Source organism: Hyaena hyaena, unplaced genomic scaffold (assembly GCF_003009895.1).
Source record: "Hyaena hyaena isolate Hyena2069 unplaced genomic scaffold, ASM300989v1 scaffold_683, whole genome shotgun sequence".
NCBI classification, from domain to species: domain Eukaryota; kingdom Metazoa; phylum Chordata; class Mammalia; order Carnivora; family Hyaenidae; genus Hyaena; species Hyaena hyaena.
Genome location: NW_024081314.1, coordinates 761,202 through 782,820, shown reverse-complemented (window position 1 = coordinate 782,820; position 21,619 = coordinate 761,202). Strand labels below are relative to the sequence as shown.

Sequence of the window (21,619 nt, the reverse complement as noted above, 5' to 3'; positions counted from 1 at the left end):
GATGACAGCTTTGTAGTAGAGGCTAAAGTCTGGGATGGTGATGCCTCCCATTTTGGTTTTCTTCTTCAATATTACTTTGGCTATTTGGGGTCTTTTGTGGCTCCATAAAAATTTTAGGATAGTTTGTTCTAGTTTTGAGAAGAATGCTGGTGTAATTTTGATTGGGATTGCATTGAATGTGTAGATTGCTTTGGGTAGTAATGACATTTTAACTATATTTATTCTTCTGATCCATGAGCATGGAATGTTTTTCCATTTCTTTGTGTCTTCTTCAATTTCCTTCATAAGTTTTCTGTAGTTTTCATCATACAGATCTCTTACATGTTTGGTTAGGTTTATTTTAGGTATTTTATGGTTTTTGTGCAGCTGTGAATGGGATCAGTTTCTTGATTTCTTTCTGTTGCTTCATTATCGGTGTGTAAAAATGCAACCGATTTCTGTACGTTGATTTTGTACCCTGCAACTTGGCTGAATTCTTGGATCAGTTCCAGTAAACTTCTGGTGAAGTCTGTCATGTTTTCTATGTAGAGTATCATGTTGTTTGTGAAAAGTGAAAGTTTGACTTCCCCCTTACCAATTCTGATGCCTTTTATTTCCTTTTGTTGTCTGATGGCTGATGCTAGGACTTTCAGCAGTATGTTAAACAACAGTGGTGAGAGTGGACATCCCTGTCGTGTTCCTGATCTCAGGGGGAAAGCTCTCAGTTTTTCCCCGTTGTGGATGACGTCAGCTGAGGGTTCTCATAGATGGCTTTTATGATGTTTAAGTAGGTTCCTTCTATCCTGACTTTCTCAAGGGTCTTTATTAAGAAGGGATGCTGTATTTTGTCAAATGCTTTTTCTGCATCTATTGACAGGATCATATCGTTTTTATCTTTTCTTTTGTTAATGTGATGTATCAGATTGATTGATTTCCGAATATTGAACCAGCCCTGTAACCCAGGAATGAATCCCACTTAATGTTGGTGAATAATTCTATTTATGTGCTGTTGGATTCGATTTGCAAGTATCTTGTTGAGGATTTTTGCATCTGTATTCATCAAGGATATTGGCCTGTAGTTCTCTTTTTTTGCCGGGTGTCTGGCTGGCTTGGGAATCAAAGTGATGGTAGCTTTGTAGAGTGAGTCCGGAAGTTTTCCCTTCGATTTCTATTTTTTGGAATATCTTGAGAAGAATGGGTATTAATTCTGTTTTAAACGTCTGGTAGAATTACCCAGGGAAGCCATCAGGTCCAGGGCTCTTATTTGTTGGGAGATTTTTGATAACTGATTCAATTGCTTCAGTAGTTATGGGTCTGTTCAGATTTTCTGTCTCTTCCTGTGTGAATTTTGGTAGTGTGTGTGTGTGTTTAGGAATTTGTCCATTTCTTCTAAGTTGTCCAATTTGTTGCCATATAATTTTTTATAGTATTCCCTGATTGTTGCTTGTATTTCTGAGGGGTTGGTTGTAATAAGTCCTTTTTAATTCAGGATTTTGTCTAAGTGCCCTCTCTTTTCTTTTTGAGAAGCTTGGCTAGAGGTTTGTCACTTTTGTTTATTTTTTCAAAAAACCAACTCTTGGTTTCATTGATCTGTTCAACTGGGTTTTCTTTTTTTGTTTTTTTATTATTTCTTCCCTGATTTTTATTATTTCTCTTCTCCTACTGGGTTTGGGGCGCTCTTGTTGCTCTCCTTCTAGTTCCTTTAGGTACACTGTTAGATTTTGTACACTTTTTCTAATTTCTTGAAATAGGCCTGGAGTGCAATGTACTTTCCTCTTAGTACTGCTTTTGCTGCATCCCATAGAGTTTGGATTGTTGTATTTTCATTTTCATTTGTTTCTTTATATTTTTAAATTTCTTCTCTAATTGCCTGATTGGCCCATTCTTTCTTTAGTAGGGTGTTCTTTAACCTCCATGTTTTTGGAGGTTTTCCAGACTTCTTCCTGTGATTGATTTCAAGTTTCATAGCATTATGATCTGAAAGTGTGCATGGTATGATCTCAATTCTTTTATATGTTTATTGAGGGCTGCTTTGTGTCCCAGTATGTGATCTATCATGGAGAATATGCCATGCGCACTTGAGAAGAAAGTGAATTCCATGGTCTCAGGATGTAGAGTTCTTTCTTTAGCATGATATATGTTTCTCCATCCCGTTACTTTTGATCTGAAGGTGTCCTCAGGTCTAAAATGAGTTTCTTTTAGATAGCAAATAGATGGATTTTGCTTTTTTACCCATTCTGCAACCCTATGTCTTTTGATTGGAGCATTTCGTCCATTTACATTAGTATTATTCTTGGAAAATATGGGTTTAGAGTCATTGCGTTCTCTGTAGGATTCATGCTTGGGGTGGTGTCTCTGGTACCTTGCGTTCCTTGCAACTTTTCCCTCATAGAGTCCCCCTCAGGATTTCTTGTAGGGCTGGTTTAATGGTGACAAATTCTTTCCATTTTTGTTTATTTGGGAAGACTTTAATCTCTCCTCCTATTCTGAACGACAGGCTTGCTGGATAGAGGATTCTTGGCTGCATATTTTTTCTGTTCATCACATTGAAGATTTCCTGCCATTGCTTTCTGGCCTGCCAAGTTCCAGTAGATAGGTCTGTCACCACTCTGGTAGGTTTCCCTTTGTGTGTTAGGGCCCTTTTCTCCCTAGCTGCTTTCAGAATTCTCTCTTTTCCTCATATTTTTGTCAGTTTCACTATGATATGTCATGCAGAAGATTGATTCAAGTTATGTCTGAGGGAAATTCTCTATGCTTCTTGGATTTCAATGTCTGTTTCCTTCCCCAGATTGGGGAAGTTCTCAGCTATAATTTGTTCAAGTACCCCTTCAGCCCCTTTCCCTTTCTCTTCCTCTTCGGGAATTTCTATGATATGGATATTGTTCCATTTGATTGTATCGCTCTGTTCTCGAACTCTCCTTTCGTGTTCCTGGATCAGTTTATCTCTTTTTTTCTTGGCTCCCTCTTTCTCTATAACTGTGTCTTCTAATTCACCTATTCTCCTCTCTGCCTCTTCAATCTGTGCATTGGATGCCTACATTTTATTTTGCACCTCATTTATAGCATTTTTTTAATTCATCACAACTATTTTTAAGCTCCATAGTCTTTGTAGCAAGTTTCTCTGATGTCATCCATGCCTTTTTCAAGCCCAACAATTAAATTTATGACTCTTGTTCTAAATTTTTGTTCAGTTCTGTTGCTTATATCTGTTTTGAGCAGTTCTTTAGCTGTCATTTCTTCCTGGAATTTCTTTAGAGGAGAGTTCTTCCGTTTCGTAGTTTTAAAAGCTTGTTATGGACTCTGCACTTGTGAGTACTGCTGTATTAAAGAAGGTTCTTTGACTGTCCAGGGCCTCTCCTTTCAGGAAGTGTTCTTTGAATGGTGTCTCTTGGTCTCTCTTGTTGAGACTTTGGTTAATTTATTTCCCTACTCTAGTGGTATTTGGGGCTCTCCACCATGTGTACTTTGTCTTGTTTCTTGAGGTAGCCCTGGAAAAGAAAACAGACAGACAAACACGCAGGGAAGAAAGGCACACAAATGCACAGACAAATCTAACAAACACGCAAACCCAAAGGGAAAAAGAAAAAGAAAAAAAAGAAGGGGAAAAAAAGAGGAAGGAGGAAAAACAAATAATAAAAAGAAAAAGAAAAAAACAAAAGACAAAGGACAGTCTAAAAGCATAAAACCAGAATTCCCAGCTACAAATAAAGAGCCAGGTGTACGCAGTGCTGATGGAAGAGCATATACAAAGAGAGAAATGACAGGGTTGGGGGTGAAGAGGGGGGAAGCGAAATTGGAAGAGAAATGACCAGGCAGAGAGAGACTAAGAAGCTTAATTCAGAGAGAGAAAGAGGAGAATATGATTAGAGGTGAGGAGAAAGAAACAAAGATAATGTTACTCAGAGAAACTATATAGTCTGATTACTCCAGAGAGAGAGAGATAGAAAGATAGCAGTGGAGGTGTAGAATGTACATCTAGAGAATGAATTAAATGTGACCTTTTAAGCAAACCAGTGACCAGAGTGACCAGGCTAGCAGAGGGGAAGGATACAAATGAGACAAGGGAAAATATTTTTGAATAGAAAGGATTGATCTAGAATTAATCCTGGTAGTGCATCCATGTTGGTATTTCCCCAGGCTCCAGTTTAAAAAAAAAAAAAATTCTGCATTCTAACATAGGATTCCCCATCCTCCTAAATGATTTTTTTAACTTGCATACATTAAGGTTCACTCTTTGTGCTGTAACATTCTGTAGGTTTTGACAAATGCATAGTGTCACATATCCTCCAATACAGTATCATGCAGAATAATTTCACCTTGCATTTTCCCCCATGTCCCCTGAACTCCTGGCAATCACCAATTTTTCTACAGTCTCCATAGTTTTACTTTTGCTGAAATGTCATATAATTGGAATCATACAATATGTAGTCTTTTCAGACTGGCTTCTTTCATTTAATATGCATTTAAACTTTATACATGTCTTGTCCTGACTTTATAGCTCATTTCTTTTTATCTCTGATAAATATCCCACTCCACTGTGGATAGGGCACAATCTTTTATCCTTTTGTCTATAGGAAGATCATTTGCTTCTAATGGGTGATTATAAATAAAGCATTATTTTGGCTTTGTGTGCAGTTTTTTTTTTTGTTTGTTTTATTTTAGAGAGAAAGAGAGAGTACAGTCACATGTACGAGCTGAGGTGGGGAGGGACAGAGGGAGAGAAAGCCAGAATCCTTAGCAAGCTTCCACTCAGCATGGAGCCCGACATGGGGCTTGATCCCACGACCCTGGGATCATGACCTGAGCTGAAATGAAGAGTCGGATGCTCAACCAATTAAGCCATCTGGGCGCCCACCCCTGTGTCTTCACACTCAAATGATTTGGGTAAACACCTAAGAGTGTGACTACTGGATCATATAGTACATCTATGTTTAGCTTTTTAAGAAACTGCCAAACTAGCTTCAAAAGTGGCTGCCCCATTTTGCATTCCCACCAGCAGTGAATGAGACTTCCTGTTGCTCAGTTTTGCCATCAGTATTTGGTGTCCTCAGCTGTTTTTGGATTTTAACCATTCTAATAGGTGTGTGTAATGGTAGCTTAATATGTTTTATTTATTTTTTAATTTTTTTAAATGTTTATTTTTGAGAGAAAGACAGAGTGTGAGTAGGGGAGGGGCAGAGAGACAGGGAGACACAGAATCTGAAGCAGGCTCCAGGCTCTGAGCTGTCAGCACAGAGCTCAACATGGGGCTTGAACTCATGGACCTAGAGATCATGACCTGAGCCAAAGTCAGATGCTTAACTGACTGAATAACCCAGGCACCCCCAGTATCTCATTATTTTTGTAATTTGTAATTCCAGTGAAAAAAATCTATTGATCATCTTTTCATGTTTATTTCCTATCTGTATCTCTTCTTTGGTGAGGCATTTGCTCAGATCTTTTGCCCATGTGTTTTGGGTATGTTGTTTTAATTAATACTGCTAGTAACTCTTCCAAAACGTCTAACCAACCAAGTATGAGAAGATGTGTTTTACTACGTCCTTGGCAGCACTGGATGTTAGGAATTTGTGAAATGTTTACCTGTTAGGAAAACAAATTGCCTCACATTGTTGCTCTATTTTGCCTTTCTCTGACTACTAGTAAGATTGAATACCTTTTCACATCTCTTGGATCATTTATATTTCCTCTTGTATATTACCTACTTCTATCTTTTGCCCATTTTTCCACATAGGTGTCTTTTCCTTCATAATACATAAAGTGTCTTTGTAATCGAAGGGCTATAACCCTTTATTTGTCATAACAAATATTACTCTGCCAATAATTTGTCTTTTGACATTGCCTTGAGTGTTTTTGTTTTGTTTTTTTTAACCAAACCAACATTATTTTATTTATTTTTTGTGGTAAATTACACATAACATACATTTTACCATTTTAACCATTTTTAAGTGTCTAGTTCAGTGACATTAGGACATTCACAATGGTGTGCAGCCACCACCACCGTCCATCTCCAGAACTTTTGCCATCTTCCTAACATTATTTTTCTATAGCCAAACTCAACCTGTCTTTTTTTTCTTCTAGATTGTTTTATCAAGATGCTTTCTTCCATCCTAAAGTCATAGGAAGTTTCTCCTAAAATTTGTTCTAGTATTTCTAATATTTTAGAATACTCTAATTTTTAACATATCTGAAAATTATTCTTGTATAGAGAGTGGTAAGGTTATGATTTTAATTTTTCCAGTGGGTAAACAGTTTTTCCAGAATCAATTTTAGATATATATATAAGGCACCTTTTTCTCAACTGTTTTGAAGTACTACCTTGGTCATATGTTAATTTCCCTTCAATACTTGGACCTAATTCTAGACTCTGTACTGGTTCTATTTGTTCATTTCTTGATCAATAGCCTGCTGGCCTGTTGATGATACCGCTGCTGCTGGTAATGATTATAGGCACTTTTTAAAAGTTTTTATTTATTTTACTAAAAACATTTTTTTAATTGTTTGTTTTTGAGAGAGAGAGAGACAGACAGAGCATGAGCTGGGGAGGGGCAAAGAGCGAGAGGGAGCCACAGAATCCGAAACATGCTCCAGGCTCTGGGCTGTCAGCACAGAGCCCGATGTGGGGTTCGAATTCGTGAACCTAGAGATCATGACCTGAGCTAAATGCCAATGCTTAACTGATTGAGACACCCAAGTGCCCCTAAAGTTTTTATTTTTTAAAAAAGTTTTATTTCTTTATTTTGAGAGAGAGAAAATGTGCATGTGGGAGGGGCAGAGAGGGAATCCCAAGCAGGTTCCCTGCTGTCAGCAAGGAGTCTTTTGCCGGGCTCGAACTTACAAATCCTTGAGATCATGACCTGAGCCAAAATTGAGTCAGACACTCTACTGAGATACCCAAGTGCTCCTATAGGCACTTCACTGAAAATTTTGCCACCTGGTAGAGCATGTTGCTCCAAATGCTTTTCTCAGTGGTTAAAAAAAGTGTTTTTAATGTTTATTTTATTTTTGAGAGAAAGAGAAAGACAGAGCATGAGTGGGGGAGGGGCAGAGAGAGAGGAAGACACAGAATCTGAAGCAGGCTCCAGTTTCTGGGCTGTCATCATAGAGCCCGATGCAGGGCTCAAATCCACAAATTGTGAGATTATTACCTGAGCCAAAGTTGGATGCTTAACCAACTGAACCACCCAGGTGCCCCTCCTTGGCGGTTTTAAAACAGTTATAGTCCTGTACGAACATAAAAGGCATTTTATCTAGTTCAAAAACTAGTGAGAAGAATGAGAGGAAATATGAAGAACTTGATTCTTTCTCGGCTTCTTAGTTTGGACGAGCTCTAACCCTTGCTGGATCTCAAGTGCTTGACAGTGTCATAATACGCTGATCTGGGAATCTGTGGGAAGTACTCACTGTTAATTATTATAAAGGAGAGGGGGGCATCACTTTTCTCCATTCTGTGTGATGAAAGATTCCTGCAAAGGGCTCTATGTAACTAAGACCTAGAGTCAAGTTCAAGAATTGTAAAGGCCTGTAAAAAACGTCTTACTAAGGCAGCTCCCACTTTCTACAACTTAATCTCTCTTATTATTTACCCCGGTTGTGGGAGAAGAATGCTTGAGAAAGGAAAACAGGATATGATCCTTGAGAAAATATCTGTTGCTTTTGTCTAAAGCAAAAACAGGATAAATATCCCCCCTCCCCCACAAAGAATAAGAATCTTTGACAATCGAAGGATAGGAGAACCCGCAGATGTAACATGCACTGGTCAGTCCAGAAGCATGCAGCCATTATTGAGAACTCCCTGCGGTGGAGGTCACTTACCCTCTACCTGCAGGGGCCAGATAGGTGTGAGAGCGATGCCTCACTTCTGCAAATAAGTATGCTTTTTCTTATTTGCCTTGAAATATGCAGTCATTTCTATTGCTTGTATGTTTTCCCACTTTTGATAGAAACATGGTACATTAAATATCTCACTTTTAATTCATATAAGAAAATGAATGATGCAAGAGTGATGCAAGAGTAATTCGTACAAGAAAATGAATGATGCAACAGCGTTCACTTGGCCTTAGTGTCGGGGAGTGGTAGGGATGGGTGGGGACTGTGGTGAACTGAAGCGCGCAGGCCTTATCTACAGTGAACAGCTGCCTCCGGGCCCACTGATGTCACAGAGACTCAGGCCCAGTACTGCCTGACCAGCAGCACTTTCCAGAGGATCCTGGTAACCAGAGTTTTAAAGTAACATTTCCTGATCCAAAATGTTGGCAACTAGTACAAAATGCTTCACAGTGCTGGGGCACCTGGGTGACTTGGTTGGTTCAGTGTCCAGCTTCAGTTCAAGTGATGATCTTATAGTTCGTGGGTTCGAGCCCCACATTGGGTTCTAAGCTGACAGTGCAGAGCCTGTTTGCGATTCTCTCCCTCCCCACCCCACCCCTCCCCTGTTTGTATGCATGCATGCACCTTCACTCTACATAAATAAAACTTAAAAAAAGAAAAAGAACACGTCTGAGGCTTTGGCTTGATACACTCATAAATAGGAAGGACCTAGAACTAAAAGAGTCCTTAACTACATCTTTGTAGTAGATGTGGCAGTTGAACCTCTTTATTAAGATTACTTGTATGTACAATAAACATGTCCAGTAAGCCCGTGAACAGTCCATCCATCATGTTGCCTGCTTCTCATCTAATTCCTCTGCGTGTCCCTGAAGAGGCCCATTCAGTACTGAAGCAGAAGTACCCAAGCCCTCGTGAACGCAAACATTCACAATATCGGGGCTGTCCTTGAACCCTCCAGGCTGCGAACTGCAAACTGGTTTAAGGACCTCAGAGAGGTCCCTCTGAGTTCTGCCCCTGAGGTAAGGGGAAGTCAGCAAAAAGAGAGAGGGGTAAGGTTGTTTCAGGGGCTGGAGCCGTACGACTTGACTCCTGGTCTCAGCCCTGCACTGCCACTTACCAGAGAGGTCACCTGGCCCAGCCTGCCTGGGGAAGCCCACAGAAAGCCTCTCAGGCTTCTCCGTGCTCCACCTTACAGCAGCCTCTGTCACCGCAGACCACTTCCTCCTTGCATGATATGCCCATCCCTCCCGCTCTACTGTCTTCTCTCTTATCTTGGGGGGTCTTCTTCCCTCTCTCATCTGCTTCTTCCTCAGTGACCACATATCTGGTGCTGTGGTTCCATGGCCCTCCTCCTTTCTCCCTTGCTCTTCTAGGAAATTGCGTCTCCCCAGGGCTTCACTTACCCTCATGCTGACTCCCCAGCTTGTACCTTCAGCTCCAACTCCAGCCAGTCTGACAACTCTACTTTGGCATCTCAGGGTTCCCGCCAGCCTAACCTGCCCCAAACAGTAGTTTCTTCTCCCTCAAAACCTGCTCCTCCTCTCAGTGAGGGCACCACCATCTGCCCTATTATACAAACCTTTGGTCATTCTTAACAGCTGCCTCTCCCTGGCCCCTCACCTCCAGCCTATCGCCACATCCCGAATATTCTAATAACAAAATACGTCTCCCAACAGTGCCTTTCTCACCGCCTCCCTGCCTCTGCCTGGTCCGAGCTGTCATCGTCTCTTAGCTGACAACAGGCCCTTCTCTGGTCTCCTTTCACGGTAGTGCCTCGTCCAAGCCAGTATAGTGAGCTTTAAAACACCCAAATTGTATTATCATATTGCATCTTGCTACAATTCCAGTAGCTTTCCATTACACTTAGGATAAAGTATACATTTCTTGGCATGGCCCTCAAGGTCGTGAAGGTCTCAGCTTCTGACTATCAAACTAGCCTTGGTTCCGTGCAGTTGACCCTCAAGCCATGCTGTCCTTCAGTTCTATAAGTGGCCTAAATCCCCTTCTGGCCAGGGCCAGTCCTCTGCCTGGAAAGCTGCCTCTACCACCACTCCTGACTTTGGTCGGGTCAGACCTTTCTCTCCCTCCAGGACTTAGCTCAAGGCCACTTACGCAGGGACGCTTTCTCTGGGGTAGCTGAATCCCTTGTGTATGTGCAGCTCTTCCTGACACTTCTTTGCTTAATGCCTGAGTCTTTCACCAATGTGTTTCTAGTGCCTAGAACAGGCCCTGAGCCAGAGCAGGTGCTCTGTAGATCTTTGCTGAATAAATGAACACAGCCAGGACAGGCAATGTCCTGAAATATCTGCTGCTCTGGAATGTTTTCTGATCACCCAGAATCCTGGCAACCTAGAGACCATTAATAATTTATTTTAAAGTATTTAATATTTATAAGTCCTGTTCCGAATTTAGTCTTACTGATCAATTTTTCTAAATTAAACTTGTTCTGAAAATAAGTGGAGAAATAAGTTATTGGCCATTTTCAGTTATATGCAAGTTATCTCATGGAGGAGGTCAGGAGAGACACGTGGTTTAAAAGCCTTGGCACCTGTCTTGCTAGAAGCAACTTGACAATATACATCACAAATCTTAACTGTCTACATGACTTCCTATCTACCTATCTATATCTATATCTATATCTATAGATAAATCTACCTGTATACAGCCACATATAACTATAGATCTATCTATCTGTAGCTGGCCAACGTGTGGCAAAAAGTAGTCTCATGCTCCTGACATAGGTGTAAATATGTATGATCCTTTTGGAAAGCAACTTGGCCATCTCTAGAGCCATAAAGCTGCATTTCTAGCACTCTAGGTAGTCTACCTAACTTCCTCCAGGAGATCTGCCCTGGACCACCCACCATCCACAAACTCGGCACTCTTTACCTTGCTTTTTGTAGTATTTATCATAAATGTAATTACTTGTTCAGTATCTCCTTTCCCTCTTAGATTTTTGGCTCTTTGTTTTTTGTTTGTTTGTTTTGTTTTTATTTCTGAAAGGGAGAGACAGCGTGAGCAGGGGAGGGTCAGAGAGACAGAGGGAGACACAGAATCTGAAACAGGCTCCAGGCTCTGAGCTGGCTGTCAGCACAGAGCCAGACACGGGGGCTCGAACCCACGAACCGTGAGATCATGACCTGAGCCGAAGTCGGATACTTAACCGACAGAGACATCCAGGCACCCACTAGGCTCTTTGAGCGGAGGGGCAGGACTTACTTTGTCTCTATCCTTAAAAGAATCTAAGATTTGAAGTCTGGACTTGTGGACAGTGATTTTTCAGAGCCTGGAAGAAAACCTCTGCTTTCTGCTAATTTTGTCAATAATGCTACTATTTTGGCCCTTTGAGCTGATTGCTTTCTGTTTGAGACATTTAAGTCCGTGCGATTTTTTTTTAGTTCAAGACTGTGGTCAGATCTGCCTACTCTGTCTGAAAAATGTTAGTTCAGGCTAAAAGTTTCCAGGTATGTTAAGATAAATGTGAGATTTTATACCTTGCAGGGCCCTCTGTTCTAAGGCCCACATGTGACTCATGGCCTTTGGAGTGTTGTGGCTTTGTTTCACCAAGTGTAATATCTACAGGAAGAATTTCATATCTTGAAGATGGTTACAGAGATTTTACAAAGAAAGCAGGAAAATAACTGTCTTGTTTAGTATTTCCCTTGCTGGGACTGTGCGTACGAACATTGCATGCAGTTCAAGATGTTCACTTTTTCTCCTTCCACCTTTTACCTTTTATGAAGTATCTACTTCTCTGTGATTGATACCTTGGGCTACATCTTGAATCACCTGAGAATTGTGAGAAAAAATAAGGTGCTTGGCCCCTACCTAAGACCAGTTCAATGGTTTTCAGAAGTCCCCCTGTGAGCTAGTACAGGCTATCCATTGCAGCATAAATAACCTCTCCCAAACTTAGTAGTTTCAAACAAGGGTGATGTTTTAGTTCTCACAATTCTGTGGATTGGTGGACTGTTCCTTCAGCCGGTCTTGCCGGGTTCACTCATGCAGCTGAGTGTAAGTGGGCGTCGGCTGGGGGCTGAGCTCAGCGGCACACCTGGGCCTCTCTCCTTGAGGTACTTCATCCTGGGCTTCCTCAGGGTGGAGGCTTGCGCTTTGCTTGGACTGCTAGCCTGAGGCAGATGTCACCTGGCTTTTAAGACTAGGCCTTAGGAAGCCTTATGCCTCCCTCTGTTTCCTCCCTTTGTTTCTTAGACCACTGCCTGGAGGTCTTCGTGCCCTGAAGAAAGTTAATCATTATGTCTCTCTTCACAATAATTAGTTTGCCTAATTGTAGTATTTCTGAAGGATTGTGGACAGAAAGGTCCAGGAAGCTAAGTGCAAGATTTATCTTTGGCAACACTACATAGATTCCCTTTTCTCTCTCTCTCTCTCTCTCTCTCTCTACACACACACACCTTCAGGCACATTGCTTTTCTGTTTTAAAACGTTTCATCAATGTAGGAAACATGACTTACTCCTGCATTCACAAATAATTATCAAATATCTGTTATGTGCAAGGCTGGGAGTACAGCCACATCATTTTGAGGAAACGGGAATCCTGAGATCATGATTCTTCTTTTCATGGAATATTCTATCTATTGACAGCAGAGGATGTTAAATAATCAAATGAACAATTACTTAGTAATTCCAAAGGATTGCCAAGGAGACATAGGTCAGGGGGTCTAGGAGACAGACAGGGACAGCTTGGGGAGGTCCAGGGACACCTCTTTAGGACATTCAGATCCTCATCTGCAGATGAGCTTGCATTAACTAAAAATCACCCCTCTTTTTCATTCTCCTTTCTTCTCTGGCCTTCTCTTTGCCTTCACCAGCCACCTAGGTTATGCTGTAATCATTTTCTTTATAACTTTTTTATTTTTAGTTTCTTTTAAGTGTTTATTTTTGAGATAGAGAGAGAGTGTGCAATTGGGGGGGAGCAGAGAGAGAGCTGGGGACAGAGGATCTGAAGCAGGCTCCCCACTGACAACACCCGATGTGGGGCTTGAACTCACAAAAACTGTGAGATCATGACCTGAGCCGAAGTCGGAAGGTCACCTGACTGAACCACCCAGGTGCCCCTATGCCATAATTATTTACAAGGCGCTGACAAACAGCTCCTCGAGAGAAGTAAGATCATACTGTTTACAGCCTCTTTCAATCCAAGGCAAGAGAGTTCCCAGAGGACAAACAGGTCTCTTTTTTATTGGATCAAAGTTGAAGAACGCTCTTTCACGGCCCCGGTTTAGCACCTCGCGTTTTGTGTTTCCAGCAACTCAAGCATCCCAACCTCGTTAACCTCATGGAGGTCTTCAGAAGGAAGCGGAAGCTTCACCTGGTGTTCGAGTACTGCGACCACACGGTTCTCCATGAGTTGGGCAGACACCAGAGAGGGTGAGTGATCCATCCCTTAGAAACGAAACGGCCCCACACCCCAGGATTCGTGAGGGAAAATTAGCAATGGCCCCTTTTGCAGATGGGGCAGAAGCAGGCAGTGTGTGCACAGCAGAAGAGTTACTGAAAAGGCTGGGAAAGAGGTCATAACTATTCATTTTCATGAAGAAAGCAGCAGCATTATTAGGCTGAACTTCATTTCTTTGTTGTGTTTTCTGTGCGTAGAAGCCCTCACAATCTCTACGAAAGAAAAGGAAGGCTATTGGTTAGTCACGCCTGACTAGGGAAGCGTAAGGACTCGGGGATTGAAGGCAAGAGTCCAAAGACAAAGGCCAATAGGAGGTTTAAGGTGAAAACAAACGTGGCACTTCGGCCAAAGCGATCCCGGTGTCTGGCCTGCTGTCCTGGTCAGGAGTTTTTGGTTACAGTGACAAGAACCCACTAAGGCAAGTGTAGGTGAAAAAGGAATGGGAGGTGGGGGCTGTGGCAGGGAAAGATGGCTGTGACTCTGGTGATCTTATCACACACCCCTGCTGGCGTGGGCAGCTGCTTTGTGTGCATAACAAGACTTGATTTGAAAAAAGAAAAAAAATAAGGTGTGGGTGTCCCTTCCTCTGGTTGATGGTAGCCCCTTGCCACAGTGAGCAGAGGGCAGGCCAGATTTTGGCACCCGCCCACTCCTCAGCTGGATGCTTTAAGCACCGTCAGTGGTGGATTTGCTCTCTCTCTCAACTCCTCTCCATGCTGGCTTCCTTCTGCCTTGCAGAGGAGTCTTATAAGGTGGCTTTGGGGGAGTGTGTGTCTGTGGCATGCAATGGAAGGGAAAAATATGAAATAGGAAGCATAGCCCATGGGCTTTTACCAAGCTATGTAGCTATTCTAGAGGAAAGAAAATTCTAGAAGAGGGTAGCATCTGCATATAAAGTCCATTGGGAGACTGCCTCAGTTCAGGTGATGCAGCTATCCTTGAGGCCAGTCACTGTGGCCAGATAGAGAGGGTAGAATGTTTAGCAGGCCCTGGAAGATAGGATTCAAAGTGAATCAAAGAAGACTTCCTGGAGGAAGTGGCCTTTGAGTTGACTAGTGAGGAGACATAAAACACGTGAGCAGGGAAGGCTAAGCCCATCCTCTCCTGCTGTGCTCCTGGGAGCCCAGCTTTGGCTGAGAACAATATGCAGAGTGGCATTGTGTATCAGAGTGGTGGAATGGTGCCCCATCCCTGCTCACAATCACACCCTGGTGACAAGAAGCTGTGGCTCTCTCAACAGTGCTTTTAAGCCCTGGCCAAGAGTTTGCTCTTTGCCATGGGGTGGTAGTTATATGAGCGGCCATGATATCCAGACAAATGAGATTAAAGTAGCTTGTGGTTTGTGAGTGACCATGGCATAGGCTTTTCATGTTAATTTACACAGCCAGAGAGAGCCCAGAGAACAGATACTTCCCTCCAGAAAGGCATCGGTACAGAGAGATTATGTGTTCAAGGAAGAAAACATACAATACTTGTTATTTGCTCTTTTGACAGCTTGCAACTGACACTTCAGTTAACCTATTAGTATACTAATACTAATTACTTCTGGCTGTGCTACCAGCGGGGTACTGCAGGGAGCTTGATATATCGTGTTAGGTTGAGTCACTTGGAAACACTGATTAGAGGGGGGCTGAAAGCAGTTGGGAGTTCTTCTTTGGCATGTAGTTTGAGCAGAAGGAAGAAAGGATAGGACAAGGAGTGATTAGAGTTTTAGAAGCAGATTTTTTTTTTTAACTTCACTGGCTAAAATATATTACATATGTCCCAGGAAATAGAAAATGCTTTAATATGCAGGTGACTTAGGGAAGGGAGCGACCAGCAGATACATGTGAGGTTAATACAAGACAGCATTTCCAAATGACAACGTGCCTTCGGTTAAATAGAAGATTGACCAAAGGAATGCTAATAAATAAGCAAACTTGAAAAATAAGATTTATTCTAAGCCAGATTATATTCATTTATTTTGAAGCTTAAGGATTTTTTTGTTTTTTAAAAATAGAAGTTACTTTCCATTACACTGAATATTTGACAGTTCTCCAACGTAGTTTTTTGAATTTTTTAATGTTTATTTATTTTTGAGAGTAAGAGACAGAACATGAATGAGGGAGGAGCAGAGAGAGAGGGAAACACAGGCTCTGAGCTGTCAGCACAAAGCCCAATATGGGGCTTGAACTCATGAACAGTGAGATCACGACCTGAGCCAAAGCTGGACACTTAAACAACTGAGCCACCTAGGCGCCCCTTCTCCAATGTACTTTAAATGCTATTTCAAATCTTTGCTTGTCATCATTAAGGAGTAAATGTCATTAAACTGCATCAACCAAAGATTCTGAAATTCATACGAAACTGTTTCTTTTTCAATTCAGAAATCTCATACTGTAAAATAACACTTTGTAAGTACATTCCCTATAAAAGTGGGTTGGCATCACGTGTGTGTGTGACCTTCGGCAGGTTGCTTCCAAGTGTTCTCACCTGTGAAAATGAGAGTTTAGGACCAGGTGAAGTCTAAGGGGACTTCCAGGTCTAAAGTGCTATGAATTGTTGACCTAATACCCTAGAGGTGAGAAGAGCACAGGTCTCCTTCAGCTTCATGTTAACCTGTTGGACAGTATCAACAAAGGAGAGCGTGCGAATGCCGGTGTTTTCCCTGCCTGGTGTCAGGCGGGGTCCTCCTTAGGTTTGTCCACTCACGCCGGAATGTCCTGTGATCCCTGTATTGTATTTCTAAGTACAAATTTCTAAAATACAAAGTGGATCTTACCACTCTCTGCATAAAACCCTGTAATAGCTCCCCCAAGCTTACTGATGTGGTCCTAACATGGGACACCAGGCTTCAGTGTCTCTGCAGCCCCATGTCTCACCAGCTAGCCACATCAAACATGACACTGCCCATTCTGAGCTTCGTTCAGTAGGACACGCTGTTTTTACTGTCTGCATCGCCCCACCTTCTCGACTCTGCCTACAATATCCTGCCTGTCCCTCAGACACGGCTCAAATATGACCTCCTGGGTAACTATTTTAGCTGACACCGAGGAGAGTCAGGAGTTCCTTTCTCTGGCATCCATAATCACTTCTGGAATCATTTCTATTACATACTCTATTTGCACAGTAAACTGTAAAATCTTCAAGAGCAAGAGCTGTGCCTTCCTCCCCTGCGTTTCCCCAGTATCTCCTAGCTGAATTCTTGGCACTTGGTATATCCCTACTACCTGTTGTGGGATGGCCAAGTTAGCAAACCAATAAACTGATACTTACAAAGTGATTTTGAAGAAGGGTAACAATAACAGTGTTTTGATTATTTATCATTTTAGGATACTTACTTTGATTTAAAAATTCTAAAACCTGGGGAGCCTGGCTCGCTCAGTTGGTAGAGCAAGTGACTCTTGATCGCAGGGTTGTGAGTTCAAGCCCCATGTTGGGCATGGAACCTACCTAAGAAAACAAATAAAATAAAATTCTAAAACCTAATATTCTCAAAGGAAATTCTCAGTACACTGCTGGGGCACCCTGTCCAGAGGGCACTTTGGCATTATATATTAACAGCTTTAGAGAGAAATCTTAGGCCAAGCAATTCTACTTCTAATAATTTATCACGAGAAAATAATTGACTACATGTATAAAGGTTTAGTTATGAAAGTGTTTATTGTTAAAGGATTTTCTGTATTTTCTTATTTAAAAAAAGTTTTAAGTAAGCTCTGTGTCTACTGTGGGACTTGAACTCATGACCCTGAGATCAAGAGTTGCACTCTCTACCACCTGAGCCAGCCAGGTGCCCCATTAAAGGATTTTTTAGAGTGTAAACATTGGAAACAACTGAAATGTCCAATAGTAGATGGCTGGTTAAGTAAATTATGGTATATCTTTACAATGGAATGCAGTGGGGCCACTAAGAACCGTGATTAGAGATAAAGTATACACTGAAATAGGGGCACCTGGGTGGCTCAGTCAGTTGAGTGTCCGACTTCAGCTCAGGTCATGATCTTACCATTCGTGCATTCAAGCCCAAGCCTCACCTTGGGCTTTGTGCTTACACCTCAGAGCCTGGAGCCTTTTTTGGATTCTGTGTCTCCTTCTCCCTGACCCTCCCCAACTTGTGCTCTATCTCTGTCTCTCAAAAGTAATTAAATGTTAAAAAAAAAAAAAAAAACATACATTGAAATAGAAAAATGTTCATGAGTGATTGCAAAATGAAGAAAAATGCTATAACAAAAATATATAATTCATTTTCATAGAATTCATATATAGATAGGAAAAAAGAGTAATACACTTAATATTTTTTTTAATGTTTTTTATTTATTTCTAGGAGAGAGAGAGACAGCGCGAGCAGGGGAGGGTCAGAGAGAGAGGGAGACACAGAATCTGAAGCAGGGTCCAGGCTCTGAGCTGGCAGTCAGCACAGAGCCGGACGCGGGGCTCGAACCCACGAACCGCGAGATCATGACCTAAGCGAAAGTCGGACGCTCAACCGACTAAGCCACCCAGGCGCCCCATACACTTAATATTTTAATAGTGATACTTTGAATTATGATCATTATAGTTTTTTTTTAAAGTTTTATTTATTTCTAGGAGAGAGAGAGACAGTGTGAGCAGGGGAGGGTCGGAGAGAGAGGGAGTCACAGACTGAAACAGGCTCCAGGCTCTGAGCTGGCAGTCAGCACAGAGCCCGACGCGGGGGCTCGAACCCACGAACGGCGAGATCATGACCCAAGCGAAAGTCGGACGCTTAACCGACTAAGCCACCCAGGCGCCCCTGATCATTATAGTTTTCATTTTATGTTTTTAAAAAATGTTTATTTTTGAGAGAAAGAGAGTACAAGTGGGGGGGGTAGGTGCATAGAGAGATGGGGACAGAGGATCCCAAGTGGGCTCCGTGCTGACAGCAGAGAGTCTGACATGGGGCTCAGCATCCTCCTCCATAGGCCAGCTACTCGAGCTGAAACCTTGGTATCATTCGTTGATTCCTTTTGTCTCTCCTATCCAGTCTTTTGGAAAATCCTGAAGACTCTATTTTGAAAATATTGCCTGAATCTGGCCACTTCTCACTAGCAGAACCACTACTCCAGATGTTAACTTAAGCAGAGAAGCTCTCTGGAGCACACCGCAGAAGTTAGTGCCCCTTCTGGCACAGAACCCCCTGCACGTATGTGTGTATGCAATTCCAACCCAACACTACAGAGCAGATCCTATTTTTTTTCCCCCTTATACTTGTAACTCCCTTCTTCAGCAGCGAAAAACTTTGCTCCTATCATCATCAGCTAAGAAGGATCTTAGAGATAGAGTCTGGGGCTCTGGCATTTCAGAGAAGAAACAAAGTAATAAAGAAGTGAAGTGAGTAGCTAACTCAAGAGACACTAGATGGTTTTGATGTTTGACGAGTGTGTAATAATGGGCTCAGCCTTAGAGGAGCATTAATAAATATGCTATTATCATATGCTTTTTAAAAATGTTTATTTGAGAGGGAGAGAGAAAGAGAGAGAGTGCATGAACAGAGGAGGGGCAGAGAGAGAGGGAGACGCAGAATCCCAAGCAGGCTCCAGGGTCTGAGCTGTCAGCACAGAGCCTGTTGTGGGGCTCGAACTCATAAACCGTGAGACCAGGACCTGAGCCAAGGTCCAATACTTAACTGACTGAGCTACTCAGGTGCCCCTATAATTTACTTTTAAGTGCTCCTTTTCCATAATTTATTTAGGGAAATGTTTTTAGAGACTAAAGTGGGCTGGCACTGGTAACCTTATTTAATATTTAATTCCATTTTTTTTCTGGATAAAAAGTAGAGGCTAGGGGAAGCATTTCCCCTAGAGTGTCCTCTTCTTAGTTGTATTTTTCTAGGCCTTCTTTCTAAACAGGTGAGTTTTCCTGGCATTGTGCCAGTGTAGCACTAGGACAGGGAAAATAATTTAGAGAGAAGATACTTCAATCCCAGGGACATGGTCCTAGTCCAGAATTGTCCCAGCTCTTCCTGGCGGCGGCCTCTTCATTTCCTCCACATTGTCCCATCCTCTGTTCAAGCATCCTCTGATCTACTTGAAAGGATTTCCTGAACATCTGGTCTTGTGACAACAGTGGCCTCATGGCCCGTCCCAGAGCCTAGAAGTGACTTGTTTTGGTCACCTTAACACAAGTACTCGAGAGTTTCCTCCCTGGTTTACTTATTAGTTCCGGCTGAGGACCATAACACCATTGTCAACGTCTGATTCATAAAAACAGTTAAGTCCGGATTGTGAGTGGGAGGATCTAAAAATAAATGTACTCTCTCTGTAGTCATTTCACTCATTGCCCACTATATATTTTAAAGGTTCCCAGAAGAGGAGCCGTTTCCTAATTCGCACGAAGCATCTGCTGGGGCTACTGGTTGTCCTGGTTACGTAAGCTGAGAGTCGGGGAAGAAGTGGGTGGCGGGGAGAAATGGCACCAAGTGTAGACACCGTGATGGAGGACAGGGCATGAAGATGTGGATGCGGCTAGCTGCCAGAGAGCAGCAGTGTGGGCAAGAACCTAGATGCCTATGTGGGTTCTTAATTATTTTGTTACATGCTGTGCAACGTACGCCTCTTCCCTCTTGGCAGTAAAATCTTCATTACCTTAAAAAAAAAAAATGCTGCCTGGGGAGTCTGGAGAAGCCATGTGCCCATGCATGAAAGATGAATTCTGTCTCAAAGGATCAGTTAGGGGCCACTTGGAAAGAAAAAAAAAAAAAGAGCAACATCTTTTTTGCTATATGTTAACTCACTTTTCATCGATAAAAACCTCCTTGTAGAAATGGAGCTCAAATTACCAGACAGGTTTCCAGTGCTTTCACAGATGTTTGAGGTAGGTGATCCTAGGTATTTGTGGAAAGCCCTGAGTTTTCATGGCCCTTTCCTGTAGGAGTTGATGTTAGTATTGCTATCACCTTGCTGTCCCTAGAACCCTGCAGTGTGCTGATCACATGCTCTTTACACTTTGGATCTGCTCTGGGAGGTAGATGGCCTGTATGTGTCACTGCTTAAGCCTGTCTTAGTTTACTCCTTCCTCCCTCCTTCCCTCCCTCCCTCCTTCCTTCCTTCCCTCGGTCCTTCCTGTTCCTTCCTTCCATTCCTTCCTATCTTCAGCTGAATTCCATGGCTACACTAAAGAATGTGTTTATGTTGCTTCTTTATTTTTATTAGGGTGCCGGAACATCTTGTGAAGAGCATAACTTGGCAGACATTGCAAGCTGTAAATTTTTGCCATAAACACAACGTAAGTCTCATGATCACCCTTGAAAACGCAGAAGGCTGCCTTTTTTTTTTTTAATTTTTATTTTTGATAGAGTCAGAGCATGAGCAGGGGAGAGGCAGAGAAAGAAGGAGACACCGAATCTGAAGCAGGCTCCAGGCTCCGAGCTGTCAGCACAGAGCCTGACGTGGGGCTGGAAGTCACGAGCTGTGAGATCGTGACCTGAGCCGAGGTCGGATGCTTAACTGACTGAGCCATTCAGGTGCCCCCAGAAGGCTGCCCTTAAGCTGAGGCTGAGCCTTTGTATAAAATCTATATCCTACTTTTGTGGATATGATTTTTCATCCAAATCCTCTGAAGCCTGGTTGGGGTTAACAGAGGCTAAAAATGCCAACTTAGCTTTTCTCACTTGTTCAGGTTACATAAAAGATGTATTGTTATGATTTTAAGAAATGGGTTATAGGGTTTTTTTTTAATGTTTTATTTATTTCTGAGAGAGAAAAAGAGAGAGACAGCGTGAGCAGGGGAGGGTCAGAGAAAGAGGGAGACACAGAATCCAAAACAGGTTCCCGGCTCTGAGCTGGCTGTCAGCACAGAGCCCGATGTGGGGCTCAAACCCACGAACTGTGAGATCATGACTTGAGCCGAAGTCGGACACTTAACCGACTGAGCCACCCAGGCGCCCCGGGTTATAGGTTTATATCGGTGAGAAGCCACTTAAAGTGGAACCCAGAGTCTGTATTGATACAGCGCCCTCAGAATGCTCTGACACTGTTGGGAGCCCCAGGTGGCTCGTGCCTGTTCAGGTGCGGGGGGGGGGGGGGGGGGGGGGGGGCAGAGTCCCACGCGTCATGCACAAATGCTGGTGTCTGTGTTGGTGAGCTATGAATACCAAGTCTGGTGCAGAGCAGCCCAGTGGATGCCACCGAGAGTCCTGGCCATGGCTAGGCTGAATGGGAGGGACAGGGGGTTCAGGTGGTAAGACGCCACCAACATTGGGAAAGTGGCTGCTGCCTCCAGTACAGCACTGCCCACTCCCTGCACACAGAAGTCTCTAGATACCAATATTAGAGCTTCATTTTGGCCACCAGGGCAACAAGACCACAATATGTCATCCTGTCTACTGCCGGGGTCAATTTAGCCAGCGGGGCTGAACCTACTTCCTTGGGAGGTCCTAAATGATTTTTCCTGCAACTC

General features: G+C 42.7%; 1 protein-coding gene across 2 annotated transcripts in view; it reads left to right on the top strand.

Moving 5' to 3' along the window:
• CDKL1 (cyclin dependent kinase like 1) overlaps positions 1–21,619 on the top strand; it is a 64,892-nt gene that overhangs the window by 31,359 nt on the left and 11,914 nt on the right. For both annotated transcript variants that reach the window (XM_039217342.1, XM_039217343.1), the window contains 2 exons: positions 13,076–13,197; positions 20,374–20,446. In XM_039217342.1, coding sequence (XP_039073273.1) covers positions 13,076–13,197; positions 20,374–20,446 — 195 coding nt within the window. The remainder of the gene's footprint in view (positions 1–13,075; positions 13,198–20,373; positions 20,447–21,619) is intronic.